The sequence below is a fragment of the Ciconia boyciana genome, chromosome 10 (genome assembly GCF_034638445.1).
Source record: "Ciconia boyciana chromosome 10, ASM3463844v1, whole genome shotgun sequence".
NCBI lineage: Eukaryota > Metazoa > Chordata > Aves > Ciconiiformes > Ciconiidae > Ciconia > Ciconia boyciana.
The window spans coordinates 38,877,675-38,901,222 of record NC_132943.1 but is presented as its reverse complement, the minus strand read 5'-3'; the positions used below and the strand labels follow the sequence as shown (position 1 = coordinate 38,901,222).

The following is a 23,548-nucleotide window of genomic DNA, read 5'->3' as shown; positions in this document are numbered from 1 at the left end:
AAAAACTCCAACATGTCTAACCAAGGACATAATCTGTCCTGAGAATCTCACCTTTGTTTCTAACATAAGATTAAAGTTCTTATCTCAGGGTTCTATTGCGAAAAGTCACAGAGTTTGTAATGCAGCTAAACAAATGTATTGATTTCTGAGGCTTGTGTCCCTTGGAAAAAATGTAAAGGTGGCACTGCAAAAGCAGCCATGTCCACCAGGTTTTTAGTTTGTTTGCAGTCAAGCACTACATAAGAATGACATGCATCTGTGGAAACAGACACCTCTTGCTTAAAATTACCCTCTAAATTATTAAACATTTGCCAGAGCGGGGGAACAGCAACATTCAATTCATATGCAAACACACAAACCAAACAAAAAACACCTCCCAACTCCCAAAGGAATTCGGGGCATTTGTCAAACAAGACCTAAATTAATGTCAAACACAATTTTGTGTTCTATAGAGACAGCCTGAATTGAAAGATCTCTAATTGTGACAGAACCTGCCAGCTAAGGGGCTTTGCCATGTTTTTCAGAGCATGCATGTAAAAGGTAGAAGAACTTTTAGAGGGTTTTCTTTGGTCCAGGGGCAGGAACAGAGCTGGCTCAGTGCATTGCTAGGATCTGTCCCCTTCAGCTTCCTTTACAGGGTATTCCTGAGGAAAAAAGTATAGCACTCAAAGAGAGGCATAATTCACAGCCAGAATGGCCTCCTGGGGTTCAGGGAGCAACACAAATTACTGTTAAGGGGGTTCTGATTGACTTTTGAGGCCAGTCCCAAACAGCTTAAGATATCTTTGCTATCTTTCCTATTTATTTTAATACTCTACTGAGCACCATTTGGCTTAGGCCATAAAAAAAAGCCTCTTGGTATTTAGCTATTCTGTATTCAAAGAATGATCTTGAAGTATTTCTCTGTCTCATAAAAGAATTCAGGTAGCTGTCTCCCTGTGACCCCCCTGCCAAGAGATACACTAGGACCACCTCATATTAACCCCAGTTTTCCTTATGATGAGTGCCAGTCAGAACAGTGCTAACTGTGGCTCACTTGGAGAGTATCTGTGCATTTTCATGGAGACATATCTTACCATGAAACAACTCTAACGAGTTCATGTTTCCTGAGGGAATGCTATTGAGAAAGGGGTTTCCCCTGAAAATGAATGAAAAACTGACAACAGAATCAGGTCCATTCCCTCTTGTCCCAGTTTTTGTTGTCTTTTACATCTGGACAAACTTCTCAGTAGCAATCTAAGAGAGCAATTCTCTTCTATAGAATTATATTATATATTATATTAGATTACAGATTATATTATATTAGCAATTCTCTTCTATTTTGTGTTTACCATGAACTGCAAACACAGAGAAGAGAATCAGGTCTAAAGTGCTTAGAAGGCCCTACTTTCAACTTCTCAGTCAGCACTACGTGAAACGGTTTGCAGTGAGCATCCATCCAGCATGGTGGGCTCCGTGCTGCACATTAATAAAGACTCATGCACCTGCTGTAGCACACGCTGAGGTGGTGGTCCTGTAAATGCCTCCTGCCTCATCCTCGCCCGTACTTCAGGCATTTATGTAATGCAGTGCAGTGGTTGCTCTGCCCTTCTTGCTTGTTAGCAGCTGGTTCTGATGCGCAGTGTCACAGGAGAGGATAAAGGTCGTATTCAGCCAGCTAGGCAGCTTCCCCACCCCTTGCCCTGCAGAGGCAGCCTTATCTACTCTGCTCCTCACTGCAGCTTATTCTGATGTATCAGATGGGCTTCCACAGAGCTATTTCATCCACTGGAGACAGGGGTCTGAATGAGACCAGAGGAGAGCATATGAAACCTTCCTTATACACAAGCAGCATCAGGTACAATCTAAGGAACATCCCAAACAAGCTCTGCATGTGTCAGACAGCAACATGCAACTACACTACCAAAAAGTGATTCTGTCTGCTATTATGACAAATTAAGAGCTGAAAGAAAGGAATCCCCCTGAAATGAACAAGTAAAAGCAGAATGCCTGTGGAATACCTCATATGGGACTTCACATCCAGCAGCTCCAGAGAAGTCACTCGGGGCTCACCAGCCAGATTCTGCAAAATCTTCAGCCTTGGACCACAGTGCTTGTAAAACTCTGTGCAGATATTCAGCAACGACTCCCGCGGTCTCCTGAACTCCTCTCTGGCAATTCGTTCATCCAGCTCCTCTCGGGGAAGGCCTTGGCCCTCCTCCAGTAAGTGAAGGTTCTCCCTGGAGGATATAAAATGAGAAAAAGTAGGAAGTGTTATATGCAGTGGAACAGCAGGGATAGATTATAACAACCTCTCCACCTTGTTTTTGCAACAGATGCTTTCCGCTGCAATTGAAAAGAAAGATGGTTGCATCTGCAATTAAAAAAAAGGGGAAATTATAATCTGCAAAGTCTTGTTAAAAATGTAAATAATTTCTGTATGAACTATGCTTCGCTACCCTCCCCTGAAAAAAGGCTGCCTGTCCCAGGAACAGTGGGTGGGGAGCCAGTGAACATGGAAACTGATGGGGAACAGTTCATCACATGTCAGGGAAGATTGGGCGAAGATTTTACTGTACCTGATAAAGTGTAGTTTGGCCCCCTGTTCTGGGTACCTGGGAAAACAGAAACAGTGCAGTTGTAAAGAGCAACTTAGTAATGCCTAAACTGTGCCTTTCTGAAAGAAGGCGACACTGTTCTAGCCCAGAGGTATACTCGCCGTGGGCAGGACGGTATCTCGCATCACTGGAACAATGGCTACACATAGTTAGTGACCACATTGAATAGCCTTTACCTCCCAACTGGCAGCAAACAACAGATTCCTATAGTTATTGCCCTTGTTATGAAAGGAAAAATTCAGACTTAAAAACCATAGCCTTCTTTCAAGCAATTTCTCTTACTGATTTTCACCCCAGTGCTCCATCTGTTTCATGAAGCCAGAGCTCACCTAGTGGAAAGGATACCTCAGCATGTTTTTTTGTTTTACTCTAATTTTCTCTTGCCACTTCTTGTTGAGAAAGCATTAACAAACCCTGCACCACTTGGCTAACATGTCCAAGGCTGGAACAGTGATCATTCTACCATCATGAGACTCCTGCTGTTGCTAGCAGATGTCTGTTGCAATGATAACACAACAGAAGAAACAACAGCAGGAAACCCAGAGCAGTGCAAAAAGTATTTTGGATCAGAGACTGAATGTTTGATAATCAGAAAGATCTGGAAATGTAAATCAAGATGTCTGAGTCGCACAGCATCAGGAGTCTCTACATTGCCTGTCAGCAGATACATACTAACTGCTCTCCAAAATCAGCAGACAAATAATAAAGCACTACTTTCCATTACACCTTGTCTTCCTTAGACTGGGCAATCTTGCAATGGAAGTAAATGGCATATATCCACTTCAGACTTGAGCATGAAGGGGTTTATCTGCTTCTCAGATCCGGGATTGAAAGTCAAAGCTGTGTTTCATCCATGCCTGAATCAGTCTTAAAGAATAACACGCTGATTCCAGGAGTTACCAAACAAGATGTGTACACTACACACCTATAAATTGACGTAATAGTCCTTTGATGATCCATGCAGAGAGTGATTTCTATCTCCCTTCAGTGCAAAAAAAGACAGGGAATAACTTGGAAAGCATGTCTTGCCAGAAGGGTATTCCTGATTTACAGTCCTATACAGCCCATGATATTGTACTTGACTATTGGCTGTGCATAGACTTACTATCAGCTGTTACAGCCAAAAGAGAAATCCAGAGGAAATGCTCTGCTCTGGAAGAACATCTACTCCAGCTCTTGCTAGGGGAGAATTCCCTTTCCAGGTCAGCACAAACATTCAGATTTTAAGCACAATAAGGCATAGCCTGGCCAGGAGAAGGCAGGGTGGCCCAGAAGAGTAACCAGTACTGCAAAGAAAACCTTCATAATCCCAAATGCTGGTGGGTGGATTTTGTAACAAGATTTCTTAAGCCCTTGCTCTATGACTAAATTGTCCAGTGGCCTTGTCTAATTTGCAGCAGCCTAACTGGAATGGCCAATATGGTCAAGGAGCAGTATTACAGTCTGCTGGCGCCATCTCCTTCCTTATTTCCTTCTTCCATGTGAAGTTTTTTTTGTGGTATTTTTTTTAAGAAGGACAAAAATATTCCAGTCATTCTACCCTTTCTCTCAAATTCTCTGCCACCCACTCCTTTGCCATCTGTAACAGCAAAAAAACTCCAGACCAATGTGGAGGTAAAGGTGATAGAAAGAGACCGTATGAAAAGTAAAAGTAAAAGGAAACAGGAAAGGGAAGAAAACTAGAGGAGGTGCCAGTCCCTGCGAGTCTCAACTGACATGCAGTTTGAGCTCATACTGCTGTTCAGTCTCTCAGAACAAGGCCAGAAGGATCCAACCCTTCTGCTATCCAAGTGTGCTCTGCCCAGTGGTCACTTTGACAGTGGACTCAGAAGGAAGCAAAGCAGAGAACTGAGGGACGTAGTTGCTTTGTCAGTGTACTTCTAGAGTGCAAAAAGGGAAACAAAGAAAAAGACATTTAGGATGGGTGTCCTCCAGTTTGATATCCTGATCTTCTATTTAGGCACACACTTTTAAACTAGAATTTCTAGTCTTGGGGATTTTGGCTACTGTCCGAAATGCAGTCCTGGGCTATGTGCTCTTTTTATCTGACTGTTTTCTCTCACAGTACCTAGGGCACTTCCTCAGACAGCTGAGGATGTGCCAAGCACTGTGAGCAATGAGATGTTACCTTACTCAAAAAAAAAAAAAAAAAGCTGTTCAGAAAAATGAGAAAGAAAGAAAAGCCCACTGACTTACCTGGTGTTCACACCTGCTGACATGGTGTGGTTTGCTGTTGTGGTCCCTTTATGGCCTTGGTCACATCGACTCATCTGTGGGGCTGTCATAGGCCTGGCAAAGGGAAGGTGAATAACACACTAAAGACTAAATCTAACAAGTGCACTGAAATTCTGCTTGTGATCTGGGGAAATTTGGCACTAATTTTACCATGTCTAAAACTCAATCATTATTCAAGCTAAGTTGCGTATCATGACCTCCTGTGCATTCCCTCTCCCTGCACTGATAACCAAACGCAGGTTCAGACCTTTGAACCACGTGGGTTACCTGGTGAGAACTTCTACACTGTACAAGAGGGCTTGCAAAGAGGTGGCGAGGGCAGCCATAGCAGCAATCTCCTCACGAGCTGCTGTCACGGTCTCCACTTGAGAGGTTTGTCGCTTCAGTTTCTGCAAGTAACAGGGAACCAGCGCTTCCAAGACCATCAGCATCTGGAGGCTGGAAAAATAACCAATACTTGGTCTGTTTTATTTTGTCAATCCTGAAACTCACATCAGGCAGAGGCTTAAGTTTCTATCTGAAGACCCCTGAATCTCTCACTAGCCTTGTCATTTCATTGCTTCTCACTAGATAAGCAGTCCTGGGCCAAAGAAACTCTTGGATCAGGGACTTCAGGGGGAAAATTAGCTGATGCATGAAACAATAAAACCAACCTGAACTTCTAGGTATCTTCTGAATATGTCATCCATTTGCAGACATTCATTTCTCCTTCCAAAGACTCCTTTCTTCTCTGGTTCCCTCTTGGAAACTAATCTTTTTGCTAACCAGTTTACCTCCCTTCTCTCTGTATCTTCCTGTTCTTTCCAGCTGCCTGTTTCTCCCCTCCAGTTCCCTCTCCATTGCTTCTCTCACAACAGAAACCTGCAGGACACAGTGTGATCCCCGCTTGGAAGCATAGCTTATGTGTTGCTGCTCAGGCTGCCATCCAGCTTAGTGCTGCAGCCGGCGGCTGGCAGGGTTTGGAGCAGGTGCCCTAGGAAAGGTATCGATAGGTAGAGGCATGGCCTCACAGAGAAGCCCCATGCTTGGAATGCATTTCTATATCCTCTGCCTCCATTTGTTAGCCTCGGTTTCACATGCCATGTACAGCTTTTATGCCTTTTCTGAGTCTGCAGAAACGAAGAAAACAAATTAGCACCTTCTGAATGATTCAGGAGCATAGGCCACCACTGTCACACACAGTTTGATGGCTTCACTGATCGAGAAGGTCAAGTCTTCATTCCCATAGCAGAAGTCTGAGGGAGTAAAGCAATATGAGAAGACTATCACGCAAACATACTGAATATGAAAGGAGCTAGCATACCCCTTCCTTTTTCCCCCTCTTCAATTGCTTGCTTCTTACGTTAACAATCCCCAATAAGCTCTTGATTTTGGACAAAAAAATCCTGCCTCAGTAGGTGAGAAACAGTTCTCCGTAGGTGAAATCACTGCTGAGCATAAGGCCTAGAGCTGCTACTGGAGTCCCGTTTCAAACATCACCCATCACAAGCAAAATCTTAAGCTCATACATGACAAGGACAAGTGTCAATTAATGACAATTTTTATGTTCCCCCAGCTTTTTCCTAGATGTTTCCACCACGCTAAAAATGATGCTGATACACCACTGATGGCAGAAGATAGTTTTACTTCTAAAAAATCAAGCCCCTTCTATACCGGTAGTCACGTGGGCATCAGCACAAAAGTGAGTCTGGTTTGCTAGTGATTTGAGAAAAAGTTTTCAAAAGCATTTAAGTCCCATACTACAAATATTACTTTGGGGATAATTAGTGCCAGGCACCAAGAAATTGAAGTATCCAAAGAATAATATTTGTAATACAACTATAGTCCTGTTTTCATAAGTGACTTTGGTATACAGGAGCCCAAGTCAAAGTTAAGGTCCCAAAGCGTGTAAATCACTTTGAACAATGGAACTTGGAAGTCAGATGTTTTAGATAATTCTGATCTTCACATGGAAAACACCAGGCACACAACGTACTCATCTACCGTCTCACCGTCAACACACTTGGGAATTTTCAGAGATGCCTTTAAATAACCCTCCACAGAAAACCCAAAGCTTTTATATAAATGTTTACTACAATCCACAAAGACGAAAAAATATTTTCTCCTTCTGTACCATTTTATATTATAATTTGTGATATAATTGTGCAGCATCATAAAATCCCAGTATATAACAAAGCTTTAACTCTAAGGCTAGACAGGTTTCATAGTCCATCAAAATCAGTATTATTTAAGGGAAGTGCAAATTTGTAAGATAAGTTGAAGATCTTTATAAAAATCAGCAAAAATGACTTCCCTGCAAATCACAAAGCAGCCAAATTCTTAAATGCTGCATTGCATGGATAACTATCAAGAGACACAGTGTCCTGGATACATCATACAGCCGTATGCTTTGTGATAAATCAACAACCCCCCTAGAACTCAGCAGCACTGCTGAATGTCTGAACAGCATCCATCATTTACTAGTCATAGTCTGCCCACAGGAGAGGATGCTTTTGTTTCCTGCCCACACGGAGCAGAGGAGAGGATGACACTGATCTTGCCAGCATGATACAATTTATTAGACATCTTTATTCTTCACCCACACATGATAAAATTCAAAATGCCAGGGGCTAGTCTCAGACTAGCAGGCTCAATGCAGAAAAAGTAGCTTTGGAATAAAATAAATTAGTAATTCCACTCCTGCAGCAAATATCAAAAGGATGGTGGTGATAAAGCCAACCTTAAAAGCTTCATGAGGCATAAGAAACAGATATGACTGCATTCTGGGAGAAGAAAAGGGCCCTGAACAAATCATGCTGCATCAAATCCATGTTGAATCAATAATCAACAAACCAGAATTACTGAATAAAGGGTGCTTTGTTGTTACCTAATGACTTGAGAGGCTTTTCTGCTTTCACCAGCTCTAAGATGTCCAAAATGTCTGGAGTATCACCCTCTAAAGACTGCAGCAGGTCAAACAGGCACTGAGCTGACACTCCTTTGCTGGTTCCATTGTTTGTAGCATCCTGTTTCAACAACAGACATTTGTGGCTGATTTTCTGAGGGCCTGTGTACATTCCAGGAATCTTTATCTGGAGGCATGGGCAACATTTATTTTTTTTGACAAAGGGCCCACATGGAGTTCAAGAGCTTACTGCTATCAAACAATAAGCCTTGCCTGACTCAACAGATTGATGCTACAGTGGAAGCATGATCTGAAAACTGCACACAGCTTTACTTCCCAGAAACAGCAGATCTTTGCTGCCCTGTGAAGGAGAAAGATGTGTGCTTACAGGTGTGCTGGTTTTGGCTGGGATAGAGTTAATTTTCTTTATAGTAGCTAGTATGAGGCTATGTTTTGAATTTGTGCTGGAAACAGTGTTGATAATACAGAGATGTTTTACTTGTTGCTAAGTAGTGCTTATACTAAATCAAGGACTTTTCAGCTTCCCCTGCTCTGCCAGGGGCACAAGGAGCTGGGAGGGGACACGGGTGGGACAGCTGACCCCAGCTGACCAAAGGGCTATTCCATACCATATGGTGTCATGCTCAGTATATAAAGCTGGGGAAGAAGGAGGAAGAGGGGGACATTCGGAGCGATGGCGTTTGTCTTCCCAAGTCACCGTTACGTGTGATGGAGCCCTGCTTTCTTGGAGATGGCTGAACACCTGCCTGCCCATGGGAAGGAGTGAAGGAATTCCTTGTTTTGCTTTGCTTGCGTGTGCGGCTTTTGCTTTACCTATGAAACTGTCTTTATCTCAACCCACGAGTTTTCTCACTTCCACTCTTCAGATTCTCTCCTCCATCCCACTGGGGGGGGAGTGAGCGAGCGGCTGGGTGGGGCTTAGTTGCTGGCTGGGGTTAAACCATGACACAGTGTATGTGCAGTTAGATTTGGCAGTCCCACTTCAAATTAAAATTCCATTAACTTGTTTTAACTCACTAAAATGTCAAAAAGTAATTAGTGAATATTTCAAAACATGCTAATCCGGTCTTATAGTTCACATGTACTAAAACTTGGCATTAAGCTTTTAGTTCCTATTGCTGGATTCTAAGAAAGGATTTGCATTTAAAGAGTTACAAATCATTATTGTCCTTTTACAACCTACTTATACACAGAAATTTAAAGTGAGACCACATTTACTAGCCTGGATATCAGTGGTCCATTATCTCAGCATCCTGCTCAATCAACTGATGAACAGAAGCATGCAGAAATAAATTCAGGAACTGGTTCTGTGCAGCATCAAGTGCAGTAAGCACATGTTCAGTAAGAACTGTGCTGCTGCTCCAGCTGTTTTCTCTTTGTGATCTCTGATGGGGGGCTGGCTGCATACACAGGCTTCCCCACGCTGAGACTAGGGAATGGCTTTTACTCACAGGGAACTCCAGGAGAGGGGCCACACTTGCAAACAGCTGCAGAATAAAGGGCTTGCGATGCAGAACGTAGAACTGGCGGCACGCAAACTCAATCGCTTGGCGTAACTGTGGGTTGCTTTCATAGTCAGCGTACACCTGAGCACATGAAAAAGGACGTGGAAGTACTACTCCAGTGAAAGGGCTCTTCATCCCCTAACCCCAGACTGAATCAACTACAGCCTTGTCATTCCTAATATGTTTGCCTAATGTTTTTAAAGATGGAGACTTGTCCGCCCTCCTTGGCAATGCATTTCAGGGACAAACTATCCTTAGAGAAAAGCTTTGCTTGTCACTCTTGAACCTTCTTTATCACAGTTTTAGTCCATTATTTTTTGTCCTATGTATCAGAGGTAGATTCCTCTCCTTCCTAGAATCACTTGACTTGTTTGAAGCCAGTTAGTGCTTTCTTCCTCAGTCTTCATCTTTTTCAGTTAATCAAGTCCTGGCTCTTTTAGTCCTCTCTCATATGACATGTTTTCTAGATGTACATCCCTGTTCCAGTCTGCGGTCTCCTCAGTTAACTGACGTTTTTTGTGCAGTGCCCACAGCTGGACAGAGCCAGCACTTCAAGTCAGGAGTGCTGCTGCTTGGAGCAGCAGAATTATTCCGTGTTTGTTTCACAAGATCTATATAGTCACTGCAGAATGGCATTTGAGATCTTTGCTTTTTCTTTTTTATCCTTCAACAGAAGGACACTGTTGATTCACGCTTAGCTTCAGATCTATAAAAACTCCAATATTCTGTTCTGCAGAAATGCTACTGAATCAGCTACTTTCCCTTCCATATTTATGTGGCTGATTATTCATAAGTAAGGACCTACGCTTGTCAACCTGATCAACATAATCTGTTTTTTTTTTTCCCTTTTTCAGACTGCATCTCCAGTTTGTCAAGATAATTTGAACTCCTAGCCTGTCTTCCAACACACTGACAGTTCCACCCACTTTTAAGATATTTTAAGGTTTTTAGAGTGGCATTTCCTTCAGGGCTGGCCACTGAACCCTGCAGCCAGTGTGTTGCCAAAGATGTGGGATTTGTTTCTCAGTTATGTAAACAGTATAAATTGCTAGGAACAACTTCACTGTGCTTCCTTCTGTCTGTTTCAATTGCCTATCTGCACTTCTCTGCTGGTACAAGTCTGTGGGAGGTTTGGGGTTGGGGTGGGCAGGATTTTCTTGCTATTTGCTGGCAACAGGTAATGCTGAGATTTTATGGTAGTGCAAAATTCACATTACAGCACAGGGCTCTTGAAGGTTTCTAAAAAATTATTAGTGTGCGAGACCTCTGCAGAGATGTATTCAGTCCTCAGTAGCCCAGTAGGCTGAAGAGATGAGGATGTCTTTAGAACAATCAGAAGCCTCTAGCATGCTTATGAGGACAATAACCATGGCCTATTACACTTGCAATATCTCATTTACTTGAGACAAGGGAAATAATTAACTGTATATGCATTTCACCAAGGAAAGCGGAAAAACCTGCAACAAAAAGAGCCCTGTGCAGGTAGGTGCATGTATGCATCAGGAATTAAGCTATTAATGGCTGGTACAAGTCCAGAAGTGGTAGAAGAATTTGTTTGTGATGACCACAAACAAACCAGCTGATCTTGGGTGCTTGGAACAGAGATGTGAGGGTCTGCAAAAACAAACAAGCTCAGCAACACTTGGGTTCTGTTTTGGAATTGCTTTTTTGCCTCCCATGAGTGGTATTTTATTAATTCAGTAGTTGGCAATAATTGGGAAGGGGTGGTGGGGCGGGCGGGGGGGGAGAAGAATTACAAAACTAATTTCTCTCAGTATGAAAAGTGAAAATGAAGGGAGAGTCCTTCACAGGACTGAATGGTTTACTGCCAAGTACTTCAAATTAAGTTATTAAGTTATTTTGTTTCAAAATGCCTTGTTTCTAATTAATAAAACCATGCACTGCAGACCTGGATCCAATACACACTTACCTAACCCTGTAAGGCATGATATTAGAGTTTCCAGTTCCTAAAGAGTTTATTTAGATAGCTAAATTCATCACTGTTCCCAATTATTGTGCTCTGTTAACTATGTTAAAATGAACATACATAGGGATGTTGTGGTCATTGCTTCTTTTACAGAAACAATAGTTTTTTCTGTATTTGCCTTGTAATACTAAATCTCTATTTAGATACTGTCTTTGAGCCCTACAGAAATAATCTTTCTGTCTGTAAAAGAACTGGTTGGTTTTTTTATTTTCAGTATCTGATCTTTCCCAAATGTCAACAGGAAAAAGGCATACTTGTACACCTCACAGTGAAGAGAAACTCCACCTCTAATACTTGCAATATTTGTCATCACTCACATGAAAAGACAACATACAGTTTTTCATAACCACTTAGTCTTATTTTCTGTTGCTATTTAAATTGCAGATAATACAATTATCATACTTAAAGAAGTTAATATAATTTAGTTTCAATCAGCAAGTAGCAAATCCAGATATTTCAACTATTCCCCACATTTCAGCCATCCCTGGAGGAAAAAACACTGAGGGAGACCCAAGGTCCAAAAATTTTCCAGAAATTTCACATTTCTATGTGGAAGTACACAGTAAGGGAAACAGACATTCATTTATTTAACATAAAGAAGAAAATAAAATCTAGTCATTTACTCAAGAAGAAAAGGGAATGTAGTCTCAGGAATGCTGATTTGGGCCATCCCACCCTGATCTGTTGTTTGCCTTCTTGGGACCCCCCAAATCTGTGACCTCACCAGGACTCAGCAGTTTAAAGTTTCCCCATTAACAGTCAGTTCTATAACAAAGTGCTTGCTCTGAAGTCTTCCCTCGTATTGTTCATGGAAATGGCTCACCTGCAACATGCTGGGGAGGACCCACTGGTACCCGCTGAGGGAGAAGAGGTGGTTAAAGTGCACAGCTGTGTTGATGACTGTGGCAGCGTACTGCCTCAACAAGGCACTGTCCTCAGGGTGCAGGATCAGGGCACCATTGAAGACGTTCAAGAACAGCATGATCTCGTCCCCCCAGGGGAACTCGCTGGGCATGCCAAGGAACATCTCCTCCAGCAGCTTAATCCACAAGCTTTTCTGAAGAGTGTCCAGACCAAAGAGCTCTTTCCCAGCTGCGGGGGATAAGAGGCAACAGCAATCAACTCTGTCCACCACAGCCAGCCTCTCAACATTCCCAGAGGCCAAAGGCCTCTCCAAAGAACCATCCCACAACACTGACCATCGTTCCGCCTTTTAAAAATTATTTCACCCATCCTGTACTTCTGGAAGTGCCCACAGGGCTTGAGCAAACCTTGACTGAAAGCAACACACGTGAAGACAAAGAATGATGAATATCACACAGCTCATTAAATCTGCTCCCCACTGGTTGGAAATCTCCTCTTAAAAAGCAAAAGCAGATCTGAGCTTGTATGTGCATCATCTGCCCCACACAACCTGAATGGCTGTGTGGATTTATGCTGAATTTTTATCCTTCAGATGTCCCACATGTTACAGGACATTGATGCAGAGTTATAATAATGTTTCTGAAAGCAAGTGCCTTTAGGGCCTGTTACAGAACTTGCCAATGCTTACCATCCTGCAACAGTGGCCTGTTTAATCCCCAAGTCAGGCTGGAAAACCTACTTGAATTTCAGAGCAAAGTTTCTAAAAAAAGGCCTGTTTCTATATCCCTGCTGCAGCATTTGCCCAATCTTCATTGAAAGTTCATTGCTTCCTCAAAGTGGATGGCAAAGGACTCTGAGCAATCCTTTTTAGCTGCAATTATGCTACTGGACACAGTATTCCAGCTGTAGTTTCATGCATAATTTTAATACATAATTATAACTTATTCTCATTTGGGTCCAAAGAAAGTAGCTTTGTCTGGAGACCTCTAACAGCAAAGCCCTTTCTGCTGTTGTGCTTACAAACCAACAGCTATGTATCATTTTCCCTAGGAAGAGATTTATCAGCTTTCAGTAATGCTACAAGTCTGTATGCTTCTAAGGCAAATGAAGCCTGCGTGTTTCTAAGGCAAATGAAGTGCCTCACAGAAACCTTCTGGGCCCTGTACAACCACCAGAGAAAGCTATCAAAAGGCCATACCTTGAGGATCACTGAAGAGTGAGAACTCAGCATCAATGGCACTTCGGGGAAATGAAGGCAAGCGGAGGAGGTCTTCCTGGAGCATAGATACATGGGACTGCTTGTGGGCAGTAGGGATTTTCTGTGTCAGCGATATGAGGAACAACACCCGCCCCACCTCTTCTAGCTTGCGGGTGAACACCTGAGAGAAAAAGAGACAAGGATCAGAATCAGTCTGATCAAAATGTTCTTTACAACATATATGCACTTTTCTAGGTTAGCTTCCATGGCTTTCTCTGAGGGGAGGGATGCTGCACTTACGGCCCAGAGGAACCTGTTGAAATTCACAGGGCTAGTGCTGCACCCTTCTGCTAGAATTTGTGTGACCACTGCTCTTCAGCCCAGCTCAGCAAAGATGGATCATGTTTGTAAAAGAGGTTTTAACAACACTTTCTATTTCAGTCTTGTGGAGGACCCCGAGTGGTTGTCAAACACTTTGCAACTGTGCCATGTGGTCTTTTGTAGTTGAATATAAGCTTTGCCAGTGTGAGCCTCAAGGCAGTCAGAGGCAAAGCAACTCCAAACTGAAAGCCATACAGTTGCAGTTGCTCTCTGCAAGGTCTTAGACTATAGTCAACATAAGGCTGGCATGGTTATGTACCTTCTGGATTGAGGCTGGCTCATGTCTGGCCATAGAAAGTGTATGTATAGTTGCAAAAGAAAAGTAGTCAATAAACCAAAGCAGACCAGATTCTGAGTTACTGTAAACAAGCAAAGTCCTGCTGACTTCAGATTATCGCTTCTGGTTTACACCAGCTGGGAAACCGAGTTTCGTTCTGCCAGCCTCCTTTGAACTTCTGACTGGTAGGACTAGTCAGGCTAGCTATTTTATTTTGATGCTAAAAGTAACCATAAAGGCAGAGTGATGCTCAGCAGTAGAAGCAACTGCCTTTGGAAGCAGTTTTGAGACAGCTCTTAACTACTGGGATGAATCCAAAACTTGAAGCATGTGGCTTAACATGTGACAAAGCTCAGCTTCCCACGTCCTGCAGTTGCTATGACCTTGCTCTGAAGTGCACTCAGCTTAGAATTGGGTGCTCAATCAACCAACAGTAAAGAAAGTACTTTTCCATGGCTTGCTGCTCTGTGGGGAGACTCTACAGTGCTGTTTTCTTTGCTGAAGCTGGATGTTGTCCAGCAACTTCTAGCATGACTACAGAGAGGCTGGTAGATGCTTGATTTAAGTTTTACCTTAGAAATATTTTGGCCTCTAAGTACTCTAAATAGAAAAATGTGGAGTGTAAAATAACGCCCTGACAAAACCAGACAGGCCATTTTAATCTTTTGGGGTAATGTAGGGCATATTGAACTCATTTATTTGATATGTGGGACACATCTCCTAGAACTACAGTGAGAATAATTTCTGCCAGAGAAGCAACCAAAATGATCCCAACTAATTTCAGATTTTTATAGACTTTCTACTGACAGATGCAGCACATGAAATATTTCCCTATTCTGTACCGTGCACATATGAGAGAGCATTAACTATATTCTCCATTATTTTAGCTGCTAGCCTCTCTTAAGGAGCTTTATAGCTGCTTTTTATAACCATTCCTGATGATATTTTCCTGTCCCTGCACTCGCATTGCCAGGGACACAACTACAGTAGCTGCTTTTTGGCTAGAATAATACAACTGTTAATACTAAACTCATACAGTTTAACCACATTCCCCCTCCTTTTTATTTTCTGCTTATTATCAACCTTTGCAGATACAGCTAGAGCAACTTTTACCTAAACACTCAACCCTGTGCTACTGAGACAAATTTGCTTTTGTGGAAAACAGAGCATGTGGCTTCTACAGGTAGAGTGAGCTCAATACCATCGTCCTACTATCTAAAGAAATGATACTTGTAGGGGTTTGCAGCACATTAAAGGCACTGCCCTACCACTTTAGTTAGGGTTTAGTTCCTAAGGGAGAGCTCCTGGAAGCTGCAGAACATTAGCAGGATTGGACAGATTATCAGGTCATGAGGCTGGAAGATAGGGAGGACAGTGCTCTTCTGAGGGCAGATATTCCCCTGACAAAACAATTGCTACTGCTGTGCCTCTGGGAGTAGCTATGGTAAGACTAGCATCTGAGAGCAGGACAAGAAAGAGGGGCAGGTAACATTCTTTACAGTGAGAGGACAGAGCGGAAGGTAGAACAGATAATTCCTGCTCCACAGCCAGACAGACTTGAGAAGAAAATGTCTTAAATGGGTTCCTAAAGAGCCAGAGGTCATGTGAAAGAAAGGAATAAGCAACTTTTGAAGCTGAGGCATCTGAAGCTCTTCTGGCCAAGTGTAGGAGAATGCAAAATGATCTGCCTAAAAGAAGCTGGCTGGAGAGAGCGGGAAGGAATTCACATTGCATTCTTTGACTCTTCTTGAAATACCATACACCTGTCCAATGGCACCAGGGCAGATTTCATGCCAATTGCTACTTCTCCAGCAAAGCTCTCTATCTGCATGCAGCATGAGTGAAGGCCTTTAAAGGAAAAAGAAAGGCTTATTTACAGGGTTTGTTTCTGGGCAGAAGTGTTTGGTAACAGTAAGATACCTGCTTCTGAATGAGCTCTTGACCTTTTTCTGGATGCATCTGCACCAGGTTGAGCTGGGGAGAAACTGACCTCCGGAAAGGATAAATGTCACGGACGTAGGTCTGCCAGGAAAGGAAACAAATGTATTTTAAATAAATGCAATAGTAACAGCATCACTCAACAGAACTGAATAAAGGCCCTTTAGCCCTTCCTGAAGCTTTTGGGTAGGGGCTTTCAGACAGTGTCAGGCATCGCGGAAGAGCATAAACAGAAGAGAAATCTGCTCTTTTCTAAGAAATCTAGACATTAATGACTTAAGAGCAAGGGACTCCACTTCTGCTTCTTCCTCGTCTGTCAAACTCCGATCTTTCACCACACACAACTAAACACCCAAGATGTGGTGCCCACAGGATAGAATTCTGTCTGTTTATGGGCTGCTTGTTCTCCTTTAGATAACCCCAATGTTTAAAAAGGGATGAGATGGAAAGAACAAAGTCATCTGGTCCTGACCTTTGCCTTACCTTGTTGTAATGAATAAGGTTCCATCGCTTATCCATTAAAAAGTAATGAGAAGACTGCGTTTCAGGTATGTTAAAAAACTCCAGACACTCCTGAAGAGGAAGAAGGAAAAACATCCTGTTACTTATTAGCTGTCTTGTACAAAGAACACAACGTCCAAAAGAAGAATATCCAGCTAACAATGTATAAAGGCACAAACCTGCATACCTCAGTCAGGCTGGTACACTCTTCTGGCATTAATTCTTAATTTCTTTTTTTGATCATAAAGTACATGAATATGTTTGTGATAATCAAGGCATGCTGATATCACAGTCCTGAAGACTGATGTTACTTATTTCAACGTCTTCATATCGCACGTATTTGTCTGGCTATATGAGCCACATGGGTATTGCAGCTTCCATTTCCATACTATGTATTTATCAAGCTTTAGTGATAGGTGATGTACAGAGACACTAAAGTTCAGATCCTTCAAAGCACTGAGATGTGTGATTCCCATTAAAATTTAACATAGTTGGACAAATTGAAGGCTTTTACAAATCTGTTTCCTATGTGGCTCAGTTAAGGCCATCCAGGAAATCTTTGGCAGAAGGGGGAACTGACTTCACATCTCCCACATCCCAAGATGTCATCGTGGCTACTGAACTATTATTTCTGCTCTGATCTTGATCATTCCATTTAGTCTTTAGTGTTGATAAACCCAAACATTTAAATGGTTTATGTATTTATTCAAAGGATAGTATACAGCAAATACCCAAAAAACTGCAGTGTCTTCAAATGTAGTTGCATTTGTGGGGTTTTGGCTGTCTGTGAGGTCAGGGCATTTCCGTTACCGTTAAAATGGGATCATGTTTCTTGCAACCAAGCTCTCCTCATATGGAGACAGAAATGGCTGTTACAGCAAAACTTCTCTCTCCCACATTGAAACAGGACAATCAGGCAGAATGTATTGCTGGCACACAGGTATGGCAGGTAAATGTACTATTAAGCAGTTTGTCCAGTTCAATAACTCACTCCTACCTTCAGAAGAGCCTCAAACTGTGTGTCCTCATGGACTGGCAACTGAGTTGGGATGTCACACTCGTTCTGTCCATGCACAACAAGGGTCTTTGTGCCTAAAGGAAGAAAAGGAGTTGCATTCTCCCTGGCCTCTTTAATTAACTCAATTTCAAAAGATTGCCGATGGAGGAAAAGTGATAGTTAAAATTCATTCCTGGGCAGACAGACAATGCCAGTCCTGTCTGGAATCCATTATGTAGTGTTAGCGTAGTCTCACACTTCTACAGTTAATGAGAAATTGATTTGTTCCTAAAGGATTGAGCTGGCTTTAGCAGCAACCGTCACTCTGAGGAAGGAACAAAGCTAAAAGGTCAAATCTGTTTTTCAGCAAGATATCTCTTGCTTGACTCGTGGCGTCCTAGGCTCACAGCATGCTCTTCTTGGGCTCTCTCAAGACTTGAATGAGAGGTTGCATCAAATCAAACTGAGTCTGAATGGTACAGTCTTACAATGATCATCCTGCCAGACTTTCACAGCCCAACTGGCACAAAGCTCTGGGTTGAAAAGACTTGTAATTCGCTTTCTGTTTGCTTCTTTTAGAAGTCCACTCTTAAAGTGGCTTTCTGAATCTCAGGGAATTAGAGGTGGAATTTACTGACTGAATCCTCAACTCAAGGAAAACTGACTTAGAATATGCAGCCATTTGTAGCAGGTCTTTTTCTGATCCAGTTCTGATGGATCTCTGTTTTGGTAGAGAGGGTCATGAACTTGGAAGTGAAGGAGATTTAAAGACTTGTTTCTTATACCTGGCATTGAGGCAGTCACCAGCAGCTTCACTTCACATTGTTCCTTCTTCATAGTCTGTTTGAGATCCTTGAAGAACAGTCCTTCTACATAACCCACCACTTCCCAAAGGAAGGTAAGTGTGGCAGAAATAGCATCCATGCCCCATTCACACGGAGTGCGCACAAAATACATGATCAGTCCTACCTGCAGGTAATAAGTAAGAGGAATATCAGGTTATACACACTCTTAACTGTGCAGAGCATAGTATAAACACAGAACAAGAATATTGTTCTTCTACCTTTCTTCACTCAGAGGGATAAACTCATTAAAGTTGTGTCCTGAAAGTTTATACATACTACAGAACAATCTGCCTGTACTATTCTTCCTTTTTCTAGAGAGGATGAGGGGTGGGGCAAAAAGTACTGTTGCAGCCCAGCCTTAAAAGCCATTGTAGATGAGGAAAAGGGAGAATCTCTGCAGTAAGAGAACTCCTATGCCTTCTGCTCTGATGTGCTGCCACATAGACAACTCACAAACAACAGAGGGCTCCTGGAGTAGCATACATCTTGTCTGTTTTTTCATCTCCTAACTGAAAGAACTGCAGCAAATGCATTTTCCACAGTCTAGAAAGAAGCTACTAGATTTGCTCCAACAGGATTGTCCAAGAGCAAAGCACTTTCTGAATCAAAGTAAAATAATAAGTAAAAGGTTTCTGGCACTGGGATCCTTCTGTTGGTCTACAACTCATTGTCCGTGGTTCAATTCAGAAACCCATGACAGGTTGCTTAGGGGTTTAATAAAAAGTTAAAGGTTCCTCTTCCTCTTTCTAGAAGGAACGAAAGGCTGGCGTAAGCCTGGTGACTTACACCCACAGCCAGAAGCAGGTATGAGCTATAAAGGAAAAGTTAAGAGCATTTATTTCATTGCAGATTGTGACATTAACTTCTTAGGACACATACAGGCAGAGGTGAGATTCTGGGCTGCACAGTGGACCCACAAGCTACTCACCAAGTAGTTAAAGAGGATATGAGATGTCTGGGCAGGGAAGTCTCCGATGTTCAACAAAAGCTTCCTTAACATATACATCAGCTCATCCTGGAAGAAAAGCAAATGGTTTTTCTTTCCCTCACAAAATGGAGAATGGATTTCTCCCTTTTGTCCTCCCTGGTTTTGTTTCTTCCCATTTTTCCATACTCCCTTGTTCAACTCTGTCTCTTGGTGCATGAAGTAGAACTATATGATTGTAACTGCTCCCACATTTCCCAAAATAAGGCCCAGGGCACAGCAGCAAGGTCAATGTCTTTCTTTTTTATCTGAGAGAGGCCAATACCTCCTACTGTAATTTGTACTGACTAGCATCCTGATTCTGCACTCCTCTCCCTGTGATAATCCCTGTGTTGCTTATCACAACAAATGACTACCTAGATGATCTGTGAAATCTAGTTCAGCTTAACTCAATAGCTGTGGCTGCTGGGTAGGAGGTGGGGGCAGAATCTAACTTTTCTTCCTTTAGAGGCTGCCTGCTTTAAATGTAGACTAATACATTTCTTATGGTGGGAAGGGAGCGTAGAGGGGAAGGAATCTCACTGTCAGCTAAGGACAGACAGACTGTGTCATAAAATTCTTCTATGGCCCTCATCCTTTTAACCCATAACAGATTTGAGCTAGTGTTAGGGGCATGAAGATGCATAAGACAACCCATGCCAATGCTACATCTGCTGAAAGCTTCCAAGGAAGTACACCTGTTCTCTGTGTTCTGTACTCATGGTTGTAGTAGGCTTATGTAGAGATGGTAAAACAGCAGACTATGCTAGCTCAGAGGCTGCTGAGGCTGGGCAGCATATAGCTTCTTTCTCAAAGATACTTAACAAACAGAAGCGACCCTCTAAACTTAAATGGAAGCTTTGGGGACTATGGCTGAGAAGTCTCAGGAATAGTGAGGCCACTGAGACCTGATTACTCAAGGAATCAAAAAGCAGCCTTTCCTGGCCTTTCTTGAGGTGTAATATTTATTTTGTAGTCAGTTCTTAGGTGGTAGCTTGGAAGATGAGGACAGTGATACTATTGATATTGTACACCGAGTGGCAGTTGAGAAAGTGGTATGGAGAGTCTCACTGCCTTTCATCCAGTCAGAACTGGTGTGCCTTTCTTTCATAAAGCTTAGCCATGGCACTAGAAAATGGTCTAATAAGCCAGGGAGAGACCAGGCCACCCCCATCTTTCAGAGAAAGCTGAACAAAGTAGCATGGGTGAGGCAATATGGCCTGTGTTAGACAGAAAGGGTTGTGCTTCACTAAGCAGCTGTTCAAAGCTTGGCTTAGAGCAAGTCAAATCCTTAGTGGTGGTAAATCAGCTATGTCCCATTTACATTAGTGGACAGAGATCGAAGCCAACTGATGATAGGGCCTAAAAGACTTCAAGCTATGTTATAATAGCAAATGTTCTTCTCCAGTGATGCCCACAGAGTGGTTCTGCCTGCAGCTGTGCTCCCCTGCTCTAAGCAATACATACACCCACTGGGGAGAGGAAGAGTTTACCTGTCGGTTGCTGATTGTGAGCTTCTCAAGGAAATGGCGCAAAACAGTAGAGGGGTCTTCAATTAAGCAGTTCCACAGGACCTGCTGAGCAACAGCACTTACTGTAAAAGAGAAAGAAAAAGAAGTCAAAACCATCTCCCTTGGAAAAGCCTTTAACTGGTACACTTAGACGCAAAAGTTCCTAACCTTCTACCACAATTGTCATTTTTGTACTGAAACACACAGGAGCCTCTATGAGGCACTAGGATTCCTGGTCACCAGTGCAGTCATCTCAAGCAATAATGATAGGTCTAATATTTGAACCTTCCCTAGCTATTGGCAATAGGGCAGGAAGCACTTCACCACTGTAGTCAGAGGAATAATAAAGAAATAACTATTTGGATTCACAACTCCAGGTGGATAAATCTGGCAATTAAAAACCATAAATTCATATACTTTTTTTGTTCATGCATAGAAGTTAAATTTCATGGTGATTCATTGAGTGATTTTATCTGGTATTGGTGAACAGTATTAGATAGTCAGCAGGGAATTATGTTGATGAGCAGCTCCCAAAGTAATTAACTGCAATCCTGTGAAGACTAACAACAACAGAGAATTTTTTTTTTTTTTTCAGTACTCAGTCCCTGATCACAAAATGACACATACATTATTTATGTGGCTGACTACACCCACCCAAAATTGAATACAAAATATAACAGAAAGTTAAATGTGCAGTCAGCTGACATGACGAGTGCTGAGAAAAGAAGGAAAGGCAACAGTCCACCATCTACAAACATTTTAGAGAAACAAGTCCAGAAAAATGCATTATTACTTTACAAATACATCACAGACCAGAAACAAAATATTCAAGCTGTGTATAGGTGGCTTTCCATTTGTCATGGGATCAAAGAAATGCTGGTGGGAATAGACCTCTGGAGCTCTTGAGTCCAAGCCCTGCTTGGAGCAGGACTGTCACCAACCCCAGGTTATGTCAACCATGGCTTTGACTAGCCAAGGCTTGATAACTGCAGTGGATGGAGAATCCATGGAGATTGCACTATGCTCCTGGTTATGAAGTTCCTTCCAAGTTTCTAACCTGAACCTCCCAAGTTGCAACTTCTAAGTTAGAGTTCCTCTAGCTCTTTGTTTCCTTTTCATCACACCAAACAAGCCCAGCTTCTGCAATCACTTCTCACAGAACACCAGTTTTAGGCCTCTTACCATCCCGGTATCCCCTCACTAGACCCTTTCCAGCTTCTCAACATCTTTCTTGAACTGGGGGCTTTTTTAGGGCTCCAAAAGAGCAAAAAAGCCTCAAAACCAAACACAAATAATGGAGAAAAAAAGGAAAAACCCCACAAAGTCACATTTCTGTTGTGAATCTACCTTCAAATAGCTTGTGAAGATTTAATAGATTATTCATAAGCTTTTTAACAAACATATATACTTGTAACAATATATAGCATATACTACTTCTAGGAAACATGAACTGTGAGCAGATACAAGGTTGTGTTACACCTCTTTTCCACTTTAGTTATGACACCTAACAAATGCAAGCCATTGTTCAAAGTGCTGGCGCGTTCTGCCACCCTTGAGCAAGAATCCCGTGAAGTTTAATCTAGGTCAGTACCAGCTACTCCATCCTCCCGGACTTCTCCATCTTCCATCAAATGGACAATGGGGAGCACTGCTGCGCAGATGCATGCTGGAAACACAGCTTGAGGTGGTTGTGGCACATGATGGTTTGGAGTATGCTCTGTAGTGTGTTCTTCATCTGGAGCAGTGAGAAGAGTAGAAGGTGAGTATTAGTGAATAAGCCATGGTATTATCCAGGCAGGTTAAGATAAACATTTATGTTAGGTGATGTACAAACAGAACAAAATGATAGGCTGTCTGATCACTGCGCAAGCACGGCAGGTTTACTGCTATCTCCAAGAAGAAACTGAGCCTCCAGCCAATTTCTTGATCAAGAATTTTCATTGTAAATATATATTTTTTCAATTTACATTTCTCTTCTTGTACAGAACCCATTTTCTTTTTGATGAAATCCCATTTCATTACCATTTTTCAGCCAGAGTGCTCTCCATGGCACTACTCTGTAAATGAAACATGAGAAGTAAGGGAAGACATTGTGACAGCAGGAGTGAATAAAATAGTGCTGGGCAGTAATTTATTATAAAGTGGCTCAAGCTTGGGAATACATTCAGCAAAAGGAGATGCCACCAGCTTTATGGATCAACAGGAAAGGCTTCCAGTGAATGAAATCTTAGGAAAGGATACTCCAAAGTGAAGTCAACCCACCTTCTGCACTGACTGCTGACCGCACTGACCAGACAGAGCCACGGCGGAAAGAATAGTTCCTGTGAGATGTACTGGAGGTGCAGGAAGGACTCACAGAGAGACGGCGGGAGGCCAGGTTGGCAACTTCTTCTACTGACAAAGAGAACGGGAAATGTCAATCCAGATCCAACTGACAGACTTTATGGAACTTTCTGAAGGACAGCACTTACAACCAAGTTGGAACATTGAAAGTTCAAGTCAGGTAACACTTAAAAGGCACAATTTAAAATCTACAAAGATCAGTCAGGTAATTTGCTCATGCTTTGGGAACCAGCAGAGCATTGTTCCATAAGAGTGTTCAGTACTTAGGTGAGTCACGTTGTAACTGAATCGGCTCGATACTTCTTTTCATCTACATCCTGTTAACCATCATGGTTGCTGGTACTTAGTTTTTCCTAAGAATTGGGATTTCTGCTCACAGACTTCCCAATGTATGTTTTGATCTAAAAATCCCTGTACCCACCTAATGGCACATATCTTGGAATGCCTTTAATGAAATCTTTGTGCTCTATTAGCCTAGACCAATGAAAATCCTCACTCAA

The 23,548-nt window shown here is 42.3% G+C and overlaps 1 protein-coding gene across 3 annotated transcripts in view; it reads right to left on the bottom strand.

The window, feature by feature from the left end:
* The window catches only part of UNC80 (unc-80 homolog, NALCN channel complex subunit), a 131,877-nt gene that overhangs the window by 27,914 nt on the left and 80,415 nt on the right, over window positions 1–23,548 (bottom strand). For all 3 annotated transcript variants that reach the window (XM_072874364.1, XM_072874362.1, XM_072874365.1), the window contains 17 exons: window positions 22,968–23,099; window positions 22,297–22,440; window positions 20,688–20,788; window positions 19,159–19,245; window positions 18,171–18,354; window positions 17,386–17,480; window positions 16,371–16,460; window positions 15,870–15,971; window positions 13,292–13,472; window positions 12,053–12,321; window positions 9,189–9,323; window positions 7,699–7,837; window positions 5,971–6,067; window positions 5,100–5,270; window positions 4,794–4,886; window positions 2,559–2,594; window positions 2,001–2,219 (listed from right to left, as the gene is read on the bottom strand). In XM_072874364.1, the coding sequence (XP_072730465.1) occupies window positions 2,001–2,219; window positions 2,559–2,594; window positions 4,794–4,886; window positions 5,100–5,270; window positions 5,971–6,067; window positions 7,699–7,837; window positions 9,189–9,323; window positions 12,053–12,321; window positions 13,292–13,472; window positions 15,870–15,971; window positions 16,371–16,460; window positions 17,386–17,480; window positions 18,171–18,354; window positions 19,159–19,245; window positions 20,688–20,788; window positions 22,297–22,440; window positions 22,968–23,099 (2,275 nt within the window). The remainder of the gene's footprint in view (window positions 1–2,000; window positions 2,220–2,558; window positions 2,595–4,793; window positions 4,887–5,099; window positions 5,271–5,970; window positions 6,068–7,698; window positions 7,838–9,188; window positions 9,324–12,052; window positions 12,322–13,291; window positions 13,473–15,869; window positions 15,972–16,370; window positions 16,461–17,385; window positions 17,481–18,170; window positions 18,355–19,158; window positions 19,246–20,687; window positions 20,789–22,296; window positions 22,441–22,967; window positions 23,100–23,548) is intronic.